We start from the raw sequence: 14,318 nt of genomic DNA, 5'->3' as shown, positions 1-14,318 counted from the left end.
ATTGGAGTTCATGTGTCCCTCAATGAAATGTAACTCCCCAACACCTGCTGCACTCATGCAGCCCCAGACCATGGCATTCCCACCACCATGCTTGACTGTAGACATGACACACTTATCTTTGTACTCCTCACCTGATTGCCGCCACACATGCTTGAGACCGTCTGAACCAAACAAATTAATCTTGGTCTCATCAGACCATAGGACATGGTTCCAGTAATCCATGTCCTTTGTTGACATGTCTTCAGCAAACTGTTTGCGGGCTTTCTTGTGTAGAGACTTCAGAAGAGGCTTCCTTCTGGGGTGACAGCCATGCAGACCAATTTGATGTAGTGTGCGGCGTATGGTCTGAGCACTGACAGGCTGACCCCCCACCTTTTCAATCTCTGCAGCAATGCTGACAGCACTCCTGCGCCTATCTTTCAAAGACAGCAGTTGGATGTGACGCTGAGCACGTGCACTCAGCTTCTTTGGACGACCAATGCGAGGTCTGTTCTGAGTGGACCCTGCTCTTTTAAAACGCTGGATGATCTTGGCCACTGTGCTGCAGCTCAGTTTCAGGGTGTTGGCAATCTACTTGTAGCCTTGGCCATCTTCATGTAGCGCAACAATTCGTCTTTTGAGATCCTCAGAGAGTTCTTTGCCATGAGGTGCCATGTTGGAACTTTCAGTGACCAGTATGAGAGAGTGTGAGAGCTGTACTACTAAATTGAACACACCTGCTCCCTATGCACACCTGAGACCTAGTAACACTAACAAATCACATGACATTTTGGAGGGAAAATGACAAGCAGTGCTCAATTTGGACATTTAGGGGTGTAGTCTCTTAGGGGTGTACTCACTTTTGTTGCCGGTGGTTTAGACATTAATGGCTGTATATTGAGTTATTTTGAGGGAAGAATAAATTTACACTGTTATATAAGCTGCACACAGACTACTTTTCATTGTGTCAAAGTGTCATTTTGTCAGTGTTGTCCCATGAAAAGATATACTTAAATATCTGCAGAAATGTGAGGGGTGTACTCACTTTTGTGATACACTGTATATATATATATATATATATATATATATATATGTGTGTGTGTGTGTGTGTGTGGGAGCACATATACAGCAGGTAGTGTTAATGCCACATAGTTCCAGGAACCAGGTTCAGTGCTGTCTGCAGTGCTGATTACTGTCTGTGTGGAGTTTGGTAAGTTCTTCTAAAGTCTGTGTGGATTTCCTTTTTGTACCCGAGGTTTTTCTACATACCAAAAACAAGCCATTAAGTATTTGGTGTTTTCCAGGATGGACTGAATGAAATAAAAGAAAAAAAGTGAGGCATGAGATCAAAAGGAAAAACATTTTAATTATTCACAATTATTTGCATCAAACAGTTATGATTATTTAATCATGACGGGACATTTCAACCCATTTTCTTTCAGTTGTTTTCTCTCTATAGAGCCACTTTCTTCAGATCTTCAGGCAGCACCCTGCCCTTCTTCCTGGCCTTCTGCTTCCTCTTCTCCGTCTTACCCTGCTTAGATCTTTGAATGTTCTTGCGTCTCTTGTCCTGTCTGTGCTGCATTTTCTCCAGCACCTGCTGGCTCCGCTGAGCCCACTTCTTCTTCCTTTGTGCTTGCATCTTCTCCTTCCTCTTTAATGAAGCTCGCAGTAGATCTTCATTATCTTTGATCTTCATGCCCTCAGCCTTGTATAATACGTTCGTCCACCTCATCTTCTCCTCCTCTTTTTTCGCCTTCTTCTCGTCTTTTTCTCTCAGCTCCTCCAGACGAGCTTTCCTGGCCTCTACTCGTGATAAGAGCTGCTTAAAATTCCTGCCTGTCAGGGGAGTAATGGCTCCTTTTATCCTTCGTTTCTTCTCCATTAATTTGCTGGCTTTGTCCATATACTCTTCACCCACCTCCACCTTATTAAAGACGATCGAGATTGTGTCCTTTTTATGTCCGGCGGCTTTACTGGCTGTGGTATCGGCCTGAGGTTCGGGAGCTTGCTCTGTTTCTTCTTTTATCTTGATGGCACCACTTTCTGCCAACTTTTTAATGCGGAATTCCTTTCTTTTCCTCTTCTTGCGCTCTCGCTCCTGTTTTCTTTTCGCACGCCTCTTGAGCACTTCCTCAGAGGTCGGATCTTTTGGAGGGCCCTAGAGAAAAAATTATTCTAGGATTAAAATTACTATACATAATAGATGTATATGAAGATACATGTAGCAGATCACATAAAAACAGAGTTATAGTATATGCCTGAATAGGACAGACAAAATCATTTATGCCTACTGGCCACTACATTACAAACACCTGTACATGTGCTCGTTCATTAAGACATGTGGCAGCAGGTCATGATTTGGCAACAACAGCATGCTGTTGTCTAACAAGTCAACTTTATTTATATAGCGCTTTTTACAATAGACATTGTCTCAAAGCAACTTTACAAAATCCAGGACCAACAGATACAAAAACCCCTAACTTTTTTTCCATTTCATTAATAAAAAAAAAATAAAAAAAACACTTTGGTTCTAAGAGGTTTCAGCAGATCCGTGTTCTTTGACTGTTGTTTACTAAAACTTGAGAAATGAAATGTTTACTATGGAAGCACTTCTGTAAGTCGCTCTGGATAAGAGCGTCTGCTAAATGCAGAAAATGTAAAATGTAAATGTAACAGAAGTGTGATGTGGTCTTTTTCCGTTCAAGGCTCAATGTGTTATGCAAGTTATTACTGTCAGTCTAAATCACTGGCTCAGATCACCTGGTATCCAACAAGTTTTTAGGGGCACTTGAAACATACAATATGTTCACTAATCAGTATTTATGGTCTCATGTCCACTGATCAGAGCTACTGATACTGACTGTCTTTTGTAATTTTCTTAACCAACCTCACTTTGCGATGCCACTAATTAAGTTCTTCTCACTTAAATGGCAGCAAATTATAAACAAAGTAAAAAACATTTCACAGTGTATCTACCAGAAAATGTAAAGAATTAGCAGTACAATGTTTAAACTAATTTACTGAAATCATACCGGTCCCCGAGACTCCTCAATCTTCTGGTGAAGTCTTTGCCTCAAAATATCCACTGCAATAAACTCCTCCGACTTTGAACCTTCAAAGGAAGTCAGTGAAGATACATAAACAGAAGTTTTCCACAGTATTTACTCACTAAAGTTTTGTTTGAGTTGGATTAACTTCACATAGTGAGTTACTGTCGTTATAATATTTATACATTTATATGGCCTATTTGGATTCTAATTCCTTTGCAGCCAAATTGCTAATTGTCTTTTTCTTGACATGAACACAGATGCACATTTCAAGCACTGTTTTTAATTACAACATTAAAATTATTAGAATTTACAATATGGGCCTAACAGTCTTCCTAAATTCTAAAATAAAACAAAAATGCTAAAAGATGCTGGCAATTAGTTAGTTAGCACAACTATACAATAACAGATATTTTTATTTTTTTATTTTTAAATAAACACTTTTTCACAGTTTTTGTTATTAAGTAAAGTTCCAGTCTATAGATCCACTACTTTTGTACTGACTGACTAATACAAAGAATTTTCATGGAAGTGGCCTCTTCCACCGGGTGTAAGAGTTCAGTATAACACTAGAGATGTTGGCACTATGTGCTGTGGTAAACTCGTGTATTAGAAACAAGTGCTAAAATGAGCAAACTGTGGGTCAAATGTCAACAAAAACATTGGCTCTCTCTCAAACCTCTATTTCCAAAACAAATCCAGCTCAACCAGTGCTTAATTTAGATTTACCTTCAGTCTTCTGTGTCATCTTCTGTTTGTTTCCAAGTTGAACTTTATCCTGAGCACCGTTCTGTACAGCTGCACTGTTCTGTTTCTGAGCAATTTTTGTGGTGGACTTTTTCTCACTTGTGTTTTGATTATCCCCCTTGGTTTGTTTCTGTTTGTTCTTTTTCTTCTTCTTGGCTGGATTACTGTCGCCATCGGTGCTGCCTCGAAATGGAACTGAAAAGAAAAAACACTTTCACTTGGGAGACTGATGTTTTTACATTCCTAGCTAATATTATTGAGTAGGGTAATTTAATGTTTCTGCTATTTAGATATCTGTGTCCTTTCAAACAAATAGTATTTAAAGATATGCCTGTGCTGGTCAGTTCATACAGCACTACACTGACTAGTGGATGTCATCCTTTATGGTATAAATCTGTGTGATTAATCTGTGTACATTTATCATATTGTTACAAACATACATCGTGACAAGTAATTAATTACAAGATAGGACATTATCTGGAGGAAACTAGTAAAGACATGGGAAGAACATACCCAATTTTTAGACACTGACCAGAGGCAAAGATTTAAGCCAAAACACTAGACGCTGGGTGGTACCCACAGTATTTAATCAGGTGCCACTAGCAACAAGCAGATACCAAACTTCCCTGAGAGTGAAGAACTTACTGGTTTGCTATACACTCACTCACATTTAACTATCCAACAGCTAGTCATGTGACAGCAGAGGGTTCCTAAAGTTCCCAGACAGATCTATGGACAGATCTATGTTGATACAGTCGCATGTTTTAATCTGAACAGACAGCATTGGAACTCTTACCATAAGCTCTCTTCTTGGGTTCCTGATTTTGGGAATGAGCCACTTTACGGGTCAACTTCTCCAGATAGTCATATTTCTCAGCCAGACTGCTCATCTCTACTGATCAAACTACACATATGAAATAAAAGAGATCACAGGCAATGTTGGGCAGACATACATAATTAGATATCATTTCCAGACATGTTGTATGTGAGTACAAGAAACAGTAAAGCGTTTGTTGTTGTTTACCTGGGTAGTTATAGAAAGCCGATTTCAAATAACTAGAAGCTTTAGATAATTACGTGCGTATTGATTCTGTGATGGTGGATCACATTTCCTTTTTAAATAGTGTCCAGATTTAGAAACATTAAAACCCGTAAAGCTTTAATCAGCATGTGGGTGTCTACAGAAACCCTGCAGGAAAACACGCGTGTCTGGTTCGCGCATGCGCAGAACTGTTTCTACACAGGATATGGTTACAGTAAAATCATTCCCCCTGAGTTCATATCGAACATGTTAAAGACAAGTTGAAGCTCTGTGTTTGTTTACATCAATTAAGTCTGTCAGATATTTAAAGTTCTTTAAGATTAAGTGTGTAAACATGAGTAGTTTTAAATTTATGCTGACGGTGTGTAATTACAGTCGTAGGATCATTGGGTTCAATGTAAGTTCATTTTTAATATAATTATAAAATAAAACATGACAGTATTTAGTGTCGTGATGTTTACATATATACATTTACATTACACTTATATACATTGACTTTGGCTATAGAATGTATTTACATTAGACTTAAAATAGTATTTACTGTCTTAATGTTCTGTTTACATTTATATACATTAAAACATTTAAAGTACACTTATATACATTTACTTTAGCTATAAAAGGTATTTACATCAGACTTAATAGTATTTAATGTCTTACATTAAATGTAATGTTTACATTTATATACTTTTACATTACACTTATGTACTGTACATTTACTTTAGCTATAAAAGGTATTTACATCAAACTTACAATTATACTCTTATCATATAGATTAAAACAATGAGCATTTAACAATTGTTAAAGTAATTTTTTTTATTATTAATAATTATGATAATGTAAAGTAAGTTTTAACGCATAAGAACAACAAAGATAAACAGTGATATTAGTATTATTTTTTATTTTATTTTCCCTGGGTTGTTATCACTATTTGCTACTCTCAGTTTTAACATTAGTTACTGTTCTTATTAATGTTTTATACTCACTTATTGTCATCAGTATTGGTTACTCTCAGTATCATTATTTGTTACTTTTAGTTTACTATTCTTTAAGCATTCTAAGTCTGGTTTTTTTTTTTGTCCTCTCACAGGCAGTCACTCCTAAAAGAAATCTTTTCCAGAGGCCGTTGCAGATCTTGCTCAAACCTAAAGATGGTAGGAATTTAATTTACATTTACGTCATTAAATGAATGCTTTTATCCAAAGCAATCTACAGTTACATTTGAATACAATTTGAGCAATTGATGGTTAAGGGCCTTGCTCAGGGGCCCAACAGTAGCAATTTTGCAGTGGTAAGGCTTGAACAAGCAACGTTGTTTGCCTTCAGAAAAGCTTTATTAGTTATATAAAAGATTTTTTTACACTTGCTTTGTGTTGGTGCATTGGATCATTCTTGTCTTTGTAGAAAAAAAAACATTTTCCAGGTCTTTGAACAATGAGGAATGAAGAGCATCTTTGTAGTCTAAACTTCAGAACTCAAGATTAACGTTCATTCATTTTTACATCTGATGATTGTGGAGGCAATGAATGGAACTTGACTTCATCTTGGTTAAACCACTCTTAAATAGTTATATTTATGAACCAGGAATAGGGATTCTAAACTAAAGAAAGGGTCACTCTTCTGTGAAATTGGCTCAGATTTGTTGGCTGATGTACAAAAATGCATTTAATGATTTCCATCACATGGTGCCTGTACCATTATGAAAGCTTAACTGTGCTATTAATAAGTGATACTGTGGGTTCAAACATCCATCTTTGCTTAGGGGGTTTTGTATTATTTATCTCTGTAAGTGGACTTAAGCTTGTAACCAGTGGTGTTCTTTGTTTAAAATATGCTACCATTACAACGTTAAAGCTGTTTACAATTAAACATTATCAGTTTAGTTTATGTGACTATACATGCCCTGCAGTTTAGGCACCCACTATTTGGCTAGATGCTATTAATTCACAATCAAACTGACGTTACTCATATTAAATATATTGTTAGAGGGGATATATCTTTGATAAACTATTTGCAGTGCTACTTTAGTATAAATTATATAAAGTCTTTTTTTAAAAATCATGTACTTGTTTGTTTTCCAGTTAAACTTGTCAAAGTGAGTCGACAATCCAAATCCACTGCTGTAGAGGCTGAAACGAGTGAGGACTCCTTTCTGAAATGGTTTTTGCTACTAATCCCAGTCACCACCTTTGGTCTTGGAACATGGCAGGTACTGTCATTACCAACTGCTGACTCCAGTAATGAAACCTAATCCATCACAAATGCCTTTTGTTAACAGAATTATTACATATTTAGGTGAAACGCAGGCAATGGAAGCTGAAGCTGATTGAAGAGCTTCATAATCTAACAACTGCAGATCCTGTTCCTCTGCCCACAGAGTGAGTCCCTGCTGTTACAGGAGAAAGAATAACAATCAAGAGAGTCAGTCATGTAAATGATGTAATGTGTATGTGAATGTTCCAGTCCTGCTGAGCTAAAGCATCTGCAGTACAGGCGTGTGAAGGTGCGAGGCGTGTTTGATCACTCTCGGGAGTTGTACGTACTACCACGTTCCCCTGTGGATCCCGAAAGAGAAGCTCAGGAGGCAGGCAGGCTGTCATCCAGCGCTGAGAGCGGCGCTAACGTCATCACACCATTCCAATGTACTGATCTGGGGTGGGTACATTCACTCTACACATTTAAAACAATTAAGGTGACAAAATTGTGTGATTCTGGTTTAATGTTTCACATGTTTTCATATCCTGTCCCTCAGAATTACCATATTGGTGAACAGAGGTTATGTACCTAAAAATAAAATTAAACCAGAGACAAGGATGAAAGGTCAGGTAAGCAGCTCTCTATGTCAGCATTACATTTTGGTTTAAATTAAATTGACAAAATGTGTTGCTACATATAAGTCAAGGTTGAAACATAAGTCCCTAAAGTATTCATTAAAATCATGATAGTTCACGTTTCTGCTAAAAGTCAATGTTCCAAGCTAAAGTTTCTTGTCTTGATTATGTAGCTGCACAATCATTGTTTGTGTGACAGGTAACAGATGAACTGGAACTGGTTGGGGTGGTGCGTCTAAATGAGCAGCGTAGGCCCTTCGTCCCTCACAACAACGTGGAAGCAAATCGGTGGCACTACAGGGACTTAGAGGCAATGGCGAAAGCCACAGGTGCTGAGGAGATCTTCATCGACGCTGTGTTTGGTTAGTGGCCTTTTTTTTCTTTACTATGATAATGCTGGCTCTACACTTTATTGGCTTCTTTAAGTTACACATTTCTGATATTTTGTCCACCAAATGTGCAGTAAGTGGTAAACTGAGTTTTCTCCAAATTATTACTTTTAGGCTCTGTACCATTTACTGCTTGTGATTGTCAGTAAAGCAGCAATTAAATCTTTAGTAAAAACGGACTAAATCGCTCTACATTCCTACACAGACAGCACAATACCAGGAGGACCAATAGGAGGCCAGACCAGAGTGACATTGCGGAATGAACACATGCAGTACATCATCACATGGTAAGTCAGAACCTAACACTCGTCTTCAGTTTACTTGCTGTAGCATGTCACAGCAGTCATAAAATTTTAAGCGTTTGGTTGGCGCTGTGGTCTATTACACTAGTGCTATTGGCCAGCCGGGCATCTACACACAGGATTTGCCAATGGGGGTGCCTGAAGTGATATGTTGGTGCTTCGTCCAGGGAATTCCCAGTGGAATCAGACCCACCGTGACCCTGATCAGGATTAAAGTTAATAAAAAATGAAATTGCTCCCCTTAACTGCTTCAATCGTTTTAGACCATTACATAATTACAGAAATACAAATTCCTCAAATGACCAAATCCGACATACAGAGAAGCTTAATAGTTTATATACACAAACTACCTATCCTAGCATTTCAGTCTTATTAATCAGTGTATAACAAGCTGAGGCTCAGATGCTTCATCTAAAACAGTTAAAAAAAGTTGGTCTTAATCACCTGTCTACTATTTAAAAGTTTTACTTTCAAAGACAAATGTGACCTGTTTTTGTTCTTTCCAGGTACGGGTTGTGCGCTGCTACTTCATACATGTGGTATGCCAAGTTCATCAAGCACATTGCTATCTGAAAGCACTTGGGTTTGGTTCAGTTTTAGAAACATTTGTATAACCTAAAGACTAATGTAGTCAGTGTCCAAATAAACCTACATTTTTACATCCAACCAAACTCAAGTCTCTTTTATAATATGTACATGTGTATGACCGGCCTGTAAAGTTGTGCAAGGGGAGTAAAACACCAAATTGAGGGTAATTTTAGATTCATATTTTGTTTAGGAGTGTGATTTTTTTCTACCAAACCTAGTTTCATCCAGTTTCTTCTGACTGCAACCTCTCATTGCACACAAACTAAGTATCTACTAAAATTATCAGTACGTTCCACACAACACAGGTTATCCAATATAAATAAAGAGCATTAACACATTTGTTTGAGGTTGTTTCTTTATTTTACATAAACAGACAGATCTGTGGTAGGGCTTTAACCCAGTTTGGTGGCCAGCTCCTTGGCCTTTGCCTTCTCGAGCTTAGCGATGCGAGCGGTTGACTTGGGACCCATGATGTTGCCTCCCCAGTGACGGCGGATCTGAGGTTGGGAAAAGAAAGCACATTAATACATTTACTAACGCAAACAGAGTAATCAAGAGCTAGATTAAAACGTAAGCACACACTATGGTTATGCTTTTTTAATAAACATTTGCACAACCTGGAGGTATTGCCCCAATTACTTGCACATTTGTTCTATAAACTAATTTCTTCCGATGGCTGACAGGTGAAATGTTTATCTAATCCTGACCTGAAAAAAAAATTCTTAAGCACAACAACTTTTGCAAGCCTAACACTGTACTACAGGTCAGGAGTAGGACACTATCTACGAAGTGCCAGCTTTCTATTTAGACCAAACTACAGCACTGGCTTGGTTGAAAATGTTCCATCATGCTATAAAGCCAGTCAAGCACTACTAAAAAAAATAAAAAGTACAAGAAAGCTGCAACCAAGTTTAAAAAAAAAAAAAAAAAAAAAAAAAAAAAAAAAAAAAAAAAAAAAAAAAAAAAAAGACATTGTACTGACCTCCTCATATCTGTCGTTGTAGTTGGTCTTGATGGCCTCCACCAGCTTAGCGAGTGCAGCTCTGTCCTCACTACAAAGTAGAGAACATCACATTATCCAATAATCTAACACGAAGTCTAACGTTCATGAGAATCCGCTTTGCTCAGGGTTAAAAAGCTCATTTGAAACCACATGGTTGTTCAGGTGAAGAAATTCAGACATCATAGCAAAGAAGGCCGAGTGTGTATGCATGAATGTGTGATCGATACTTACGGGTTGGTCTGTGTGAAGCAGACGCTGGTGCAGGTCTTTCTGTGCACCAGACGGCCGAGTCTGGCTTTGCCCTTGATGATGCAGTATGGGACGCCCATCTTACGGCACAGGGCAGGGAGGTACACCACCAGCTACACAAGTTGTGCGAAAGTATGTTAACATTGTACAATACTTCAAACACACACTTCAACACCCACCAGTTATATAAGAATTATATAAGGTATAACTTGTGGCTGCTGCTCAGGGTTAAAAAGCTCGTCTTTTGATCTTCACGGTGTGTTCAGGTGAAGAAATTCAAAACATCATTGCAGGTAGCCACATCAGGCTTTAAAGCCAACAAGGACTTTAAGCTGCAAATACCATAACAATACAGACAGAACGAAAAGGATCTTACCTCAATGGGGTCCACATCGTGGGCGATCACGACCAGCTGAGCCTTCTTGCTCTCAACAAGAGATGTCACTGTGTTCACACCTAGGACAGGAAAGATATACTGAGCATAGAATGTTTGGGGTGGTTGGAGAAGGTATAAGCCTCCTCATAATTTAATTTCCAGTTAGCCATAACCTTTGGAACGGATGTAAATCATTTCAAAAGCATTGAAATGCAGGCGATACATGATACTGGCTTGAAATGGTATAGTTTAATTACACTGATGGGTATTTTCAACCAAAATTACTCTCAGTACCACCAAAGTTCTAAGAAACCTGAACCAGTTCAAGCTCCACAGAACCTGTCTGCATTTGCACCAGATTTTATTAAAACCAAAGAGGCATCATCAATATACGGAACTGCACAACATACAATAGAAGTAAACACTAGCATAGCATTTGTTCGGTTTCTGATTTCAACCAAAAAGCAAGCATGGATTACTGGTAATAAGACTGTATTGGTACATTTTCCCTCCTCTACAATTTGACACACCCATGGATGCCATGGGATTCAGCTGGGAACAAACGTTCCCTTTTCAGGAACATATTTTAGAAATATGCACTAAACTGTTCAAATTTAGATGCTCGAACTGAACCTGTTCCACTATGGTTAAAATGGCTGAGAGTACTTAAGCCCATTTGGTATAAAGTTTGATCAGTCATTATTAATGTTTACCTGCCACTCCAAATTTGCTTAAGAGTAAAAATGTGTTGGAGTAATTAAGATCGAAACAATTACCAACTTCCAAAACTTTATGCTGTTAGTGTACTGAAGTGAACCTGCCACTGTCACACTAAAAACATTTTGCATCTAGTTATTTTAGCTAACGTGCTGCAGACACGAATAGAATCTCACCTGCACGGAGGACAGGTGGTCTTTTAGTTGGGGCATCTCCTTTGCCTGCTGCCTTCTGTTCAGCACGAGCCAGCAGCCTGCGTTTCTTCTCCTGCTTGGTCTCAGGCCTGTACTTGTGGGCCAACTTGAACAGCTGGGTAGCTGCACACAGACAAGATCAAAGTCTTACTGCTAAGCATTTATAGAAGAACTTAAATTCATACAAAGATCTTCTAAAAAAAACTTTGAATGGTTTAAAAAAAATGCAACAGCTCTTAATTTAATTTAGGACAATTACAAAAGTGCATCAGTGATCTTGGTGGAAGTGTCAACACTTGTTTCAGATAGCAAATATTCTTCACATCATCTGCACAGAATGTCTCAAGTTAATGGAAGCAAGCTCACAGTCTTAATATAATAAACTTTGCACATTTTACTTAGATATAACAGCATTAAACAAATTGAGCATTATGATCTTAAATTTAAGTCAAATTAATTTAAAGTATTTGGTAAACTGCAATATCTGAATAACAAACAATGCCATGTGTTCCCAGGGATTAAAAAATATCAGCAAAAAACATGACTACGCAGAAATTTAATTATTTGCTGGCAAAAAAGATTTACAAAATTGAAGCTAAAAAGCAACCACAACAGTGCAGTAACCATTAGCTAAGGTGACTCAATAAAGCCCAAAATCAGCAGATCAGTCTAAACTCAGTACTGCCAATTTAAAGCTTGGTGTTAATTTAGCCTGCAATATGCTTTAATACTTTGTACAACTTTTACAAGCATACAACCAATCTATAAACAGTGTAAACATGCACATCATCTTTAAACCCACTACTAAACCGCATGATTAATCTCATACCGGTCTGACGGTCCAGAGCCTGTGTGAACTGGTTGATTGCGGGAGGGACCTTCAGGCGCTTGTACAGGATGGATCGCTGGCGCTGCAGGCGTACATACCGTGGCCACTTGACGAACCGGGTCAGATCCCGCTTCGGCTGGATGTCCTGACCTAGTGAGGTAAGGGGGTAGACCTTGTAAGCAAGACTTTCACATACAAAAAAACCTTAAAGCTTAACTTCAAGATGCATCAGCGATCTTGGTGGGAAATTGTCAGCATTGCTCTTAAGATAGCAAATATTCGTTTACATCATCTGCACCTTTTCAAAAACTAGTTTTGCAACAGCATCAAGTCTACCAAAGTGTTACTCACCAATGCCAAAGTTCTTCGGCCTCTTCTCAAACAGGGGGTTCACCACCTTCTTGACCTCATGCTTCTTGGCCACTGAAGGGGCAGGTGCCACCTTCTTCCCCTTGGCCTTCTTTCCTTTAGGCTGAGAATAACAGAAATGGCTATAAGAACACGGTTTAATTTATGACATGCTTAACCGGCATGCGGCTTATGCTCAGATTTAAAAAGCTCGAGTTTTTGCTCCACACAGGATTTCAGGTGAAGAAATTCAACCATCATTGCAAAAGCCGCATGGTCCAGTTTGCCCAAAAAATGTGGCAAATTTGATAACTAACTTAAATCTGGAGTTTTAACAAAGATAGTTTACATGAGTAGTGATTTGTCTTGGTTTATGAATACTGTGGGGACTGGTTGTTTGAGATGTGTTTGATGCATGCTCAGAATTGATGGCAAGTTAGATACAACTACCAGATTTAATAAATGAGGCAAGACACTTGTTACTCTACTGCAAACTAAAGTACATACAGCAACAAATTCAATCCAATATATCCAATAATGGGCCTTTACATCATTCAAGCCATTGAAAGTCTGCAGAAAGTTTGATTTTTATTGTATTGCATAATTCATAATCTAAGCCACAAAAGCAAATGTTGTTATCCAGGTACAAAACCAGAGGCTAGCCCTGGCTTACAGTGGTTTAAACAACTTAATACATTGTTAAGAAACATTAAAAGCACCAACAGTTTTCTATGGGTGAACCTAATGATAATTGTTTTCAAACAAGAGTTTGCTTGACTTCAAATCAAGCATGTCAGTATATGCTTCTACCAACAAACTAACAAAATATCTAATAGTGCTTTGAAATTGATCTTTAAGCTATCTGAACCATTTACAGTCAGTAATAAAACTTGAATTCATTAAAAGAAAAACAAATAGACAGACGCACATCTTGTCTGCTGTTATTAGACAGCCCAAAAAGTAAAATGCATAAAGTAGCATATACAACACATTAACTTTTTAGAGTTAAGCCGGTCACTTTTCACCCAAGAAAAACCTGAACTTTAAATGAACTACATTTAAATCTATAAAACAAAATGCGTGTGAATCTTATTTAAACTAGCTCAAGCTTAACGACTCATGTACATGAACCAGTGTTGCTATACAAAGCGCATACTTACACACTAAGCAGTTTGTCATAAATAATATGTTAGTAGAAATCCGCACTTGTATTCTATTTAATATTAAAGAAAAGTAACGATCTGATTAGCCTCCAGGCTCCGGCCTAGCCAGGCTAGGTAGCCGGTTCAATCTGAGCTCGTATATTTATTAATATGTCATAGCTGAAACTAATTCCAAAATAATAAAGCTTCCGAATACGTTACTAAACCTTCAATAAATAACGAAGCAGCAGCAACACACCAAACAACCTGAATAAACTCGAGACTTAAAGCTCTGCTCGGTAGCGACTTAACCTGCTGCGCTAAAATCCACAAAAATACAAATTAATCTCTCAATATCACCTCAATACTCACTGAAACATAAGCTAATATCACTCTAGTTTATCTACATATAACGTATATGTAGGTTTGGGTTTGTATCTAAGAGATGTTTAAGGATTTTATACAGGATTGAGGATCGAGTATCGAAAAGATTCTCACTCACCATGTTGGTTCAGTCAGAAAGGAGGAAGAAAGG

At 37.9% G+C, this 14,318-nt stretch overlaps 3 protein-coding genes and 5 non-coding genes across 8 annotated transcripts; 1 reads left to right on the top strand and 7 right to left on the bottom strand.

Moving 5' to 3' along the window:
* Positions 1-1,325: 1,325 nt before the first annotated feature.
* surf6 (surfeit 6) lies at positions 1,326-4,983 on the bottom strand. Its single transcript, XM_062988657.1, has 5 exons — positions 4,801-4,983; positions 4,573-4,680; positions 3,759-3,971; positions 3,015-3,094; positions 1,326-2,140 (listed from the first exon to the last, which is right to left on the bottom strand). The coding sequence occupies exons 2-5, from the start codon at positions 4,664-4,666 to the stop codon at positions 1,433-1,435; spliced, it is 1,095 nt and encodes a 364-aa protein (XP_062844727.1). The 5' UTR covers positions 4,667-4,680; positions 4,801-4,983; the 3' UTR covers positions 1,326-1,432.
* Positions 4,984-5,070: 87 nt separating this feature from the next.
* On the top strand, positions 5,071-9,262 carry LOC134303542 (surfeit locus protein 1). The gene is made up of 9 exons (XM_062988978.1): positions 5,071-5,215; positions 5,906-5,969; positions 6,897-7,024; positions 7,111-7,193; positions 7,279-7,470; positions 7,568-7,640; positions 7,846-8,008; positions 8,241-8,322; positions 8,844-9,262. The coding sequence occupies exons 1-9, from the start codon at positions 5,153-5,155 to the stop codon at positions 8,908-8,910; spliced, it is 915 nt and encodes a 304-aa protein (XP_062845048.1). The 5' UTR covers positions 5,071-5,152; the 3' UTR covers positions 8,911-9,262.
* rpl7a (ribosomal protein L7a) lies at positions 9,263-14,306 on the bottom strand. Its single transcript, XM_062988980.1, has 8 exons — positions 14,286-14,306; positions 12,645-12,765; positions 12,294-12,443; positions 11,447-11,587; positions 10,554-10,633; positions 10,160-10,290; positions 9,908-9,977; positions 9,263-9,422 (listed from the first exon to the last, which is right to left on the bottom strand). The coding sequence occupies exons 1-8, from the start codon at positions 14,286-14,288 to the stop codon at positions 9,318-9,320; spliced, it is 801 nt and encodes a 266-aa protein (XP_062845050.1). The 5' UTR covers positions 14,289-14,306; the 3' UTR covers positions 9,263-9,317.
* LOC134303759 (small nucleolar RNA SNORD36) lies at positions 10,045-10,116 on the bottom strand. The gene has a single exon (XR_010007689.1). It is a non-coding gene; the product is annotated as a small nucleolar RNA SNORD36 (small nucleolar RNA).
* On the bottom strand, positions 10,395-10,470 carry LOC134303777 (small nucleolar RNA SNORD36). The gene has a single exon (XR_010007704.1). It is a non-coding gene; the product is annotated as a small nucleolar RNA SNORD36 (small nucleolar RNA).
* Positions 11,729-11,797, bottom strand: LOC134303761 (small nucleolar RNA SNORD24). The gene has a single exon (XR_010007691.1). It is a non-coding gene; the product is annotated as a small nucleolar RNA SNORD24 (small nucleolar RNA).
* Positions 12,518-12,590, bottom strand: LOC134303760 (small nucleolar RNA SNORD24). Its single transcript, XR_010007690.1, has one exon. It is a non-coding gene; the product is annotated as a small nucleolar RNA SNORD24 (small nucleolar RNA).
* On the bottom strand, positions 12,833-12,907 carry LOC134303758 (small nucleolar RNA SNORD36). Its single transcript, XR_010007688.1, has one exon. It is a non-coding gene; the product is annotated as a small nucleolar RNA SNORD36 (small nucleolar RNA).
* Positions 14,307-14,318: the final 12 nt, after the last annotated feature.

This window comes from Trichomycterus rosablanca, chromosome 26 (assembly GCF_030014385.1).
Source record: "Trichomycterus rosablanca isolate fTriRos1 chromosome 26, fTriRos1.hap1, whole genome shotgun sequence".
Classification (NCBI taxonomy): domain Eukaryota; kingdom Metazoa; phylum Chordata; class Actinopteri; order Siluriformes; family Trichomycteridae; genus Trichomycterus; species Trichomycterus rosablanca.
This window is presented reverse-complemented; position numbering and strand designations above follow the sequence as displayed.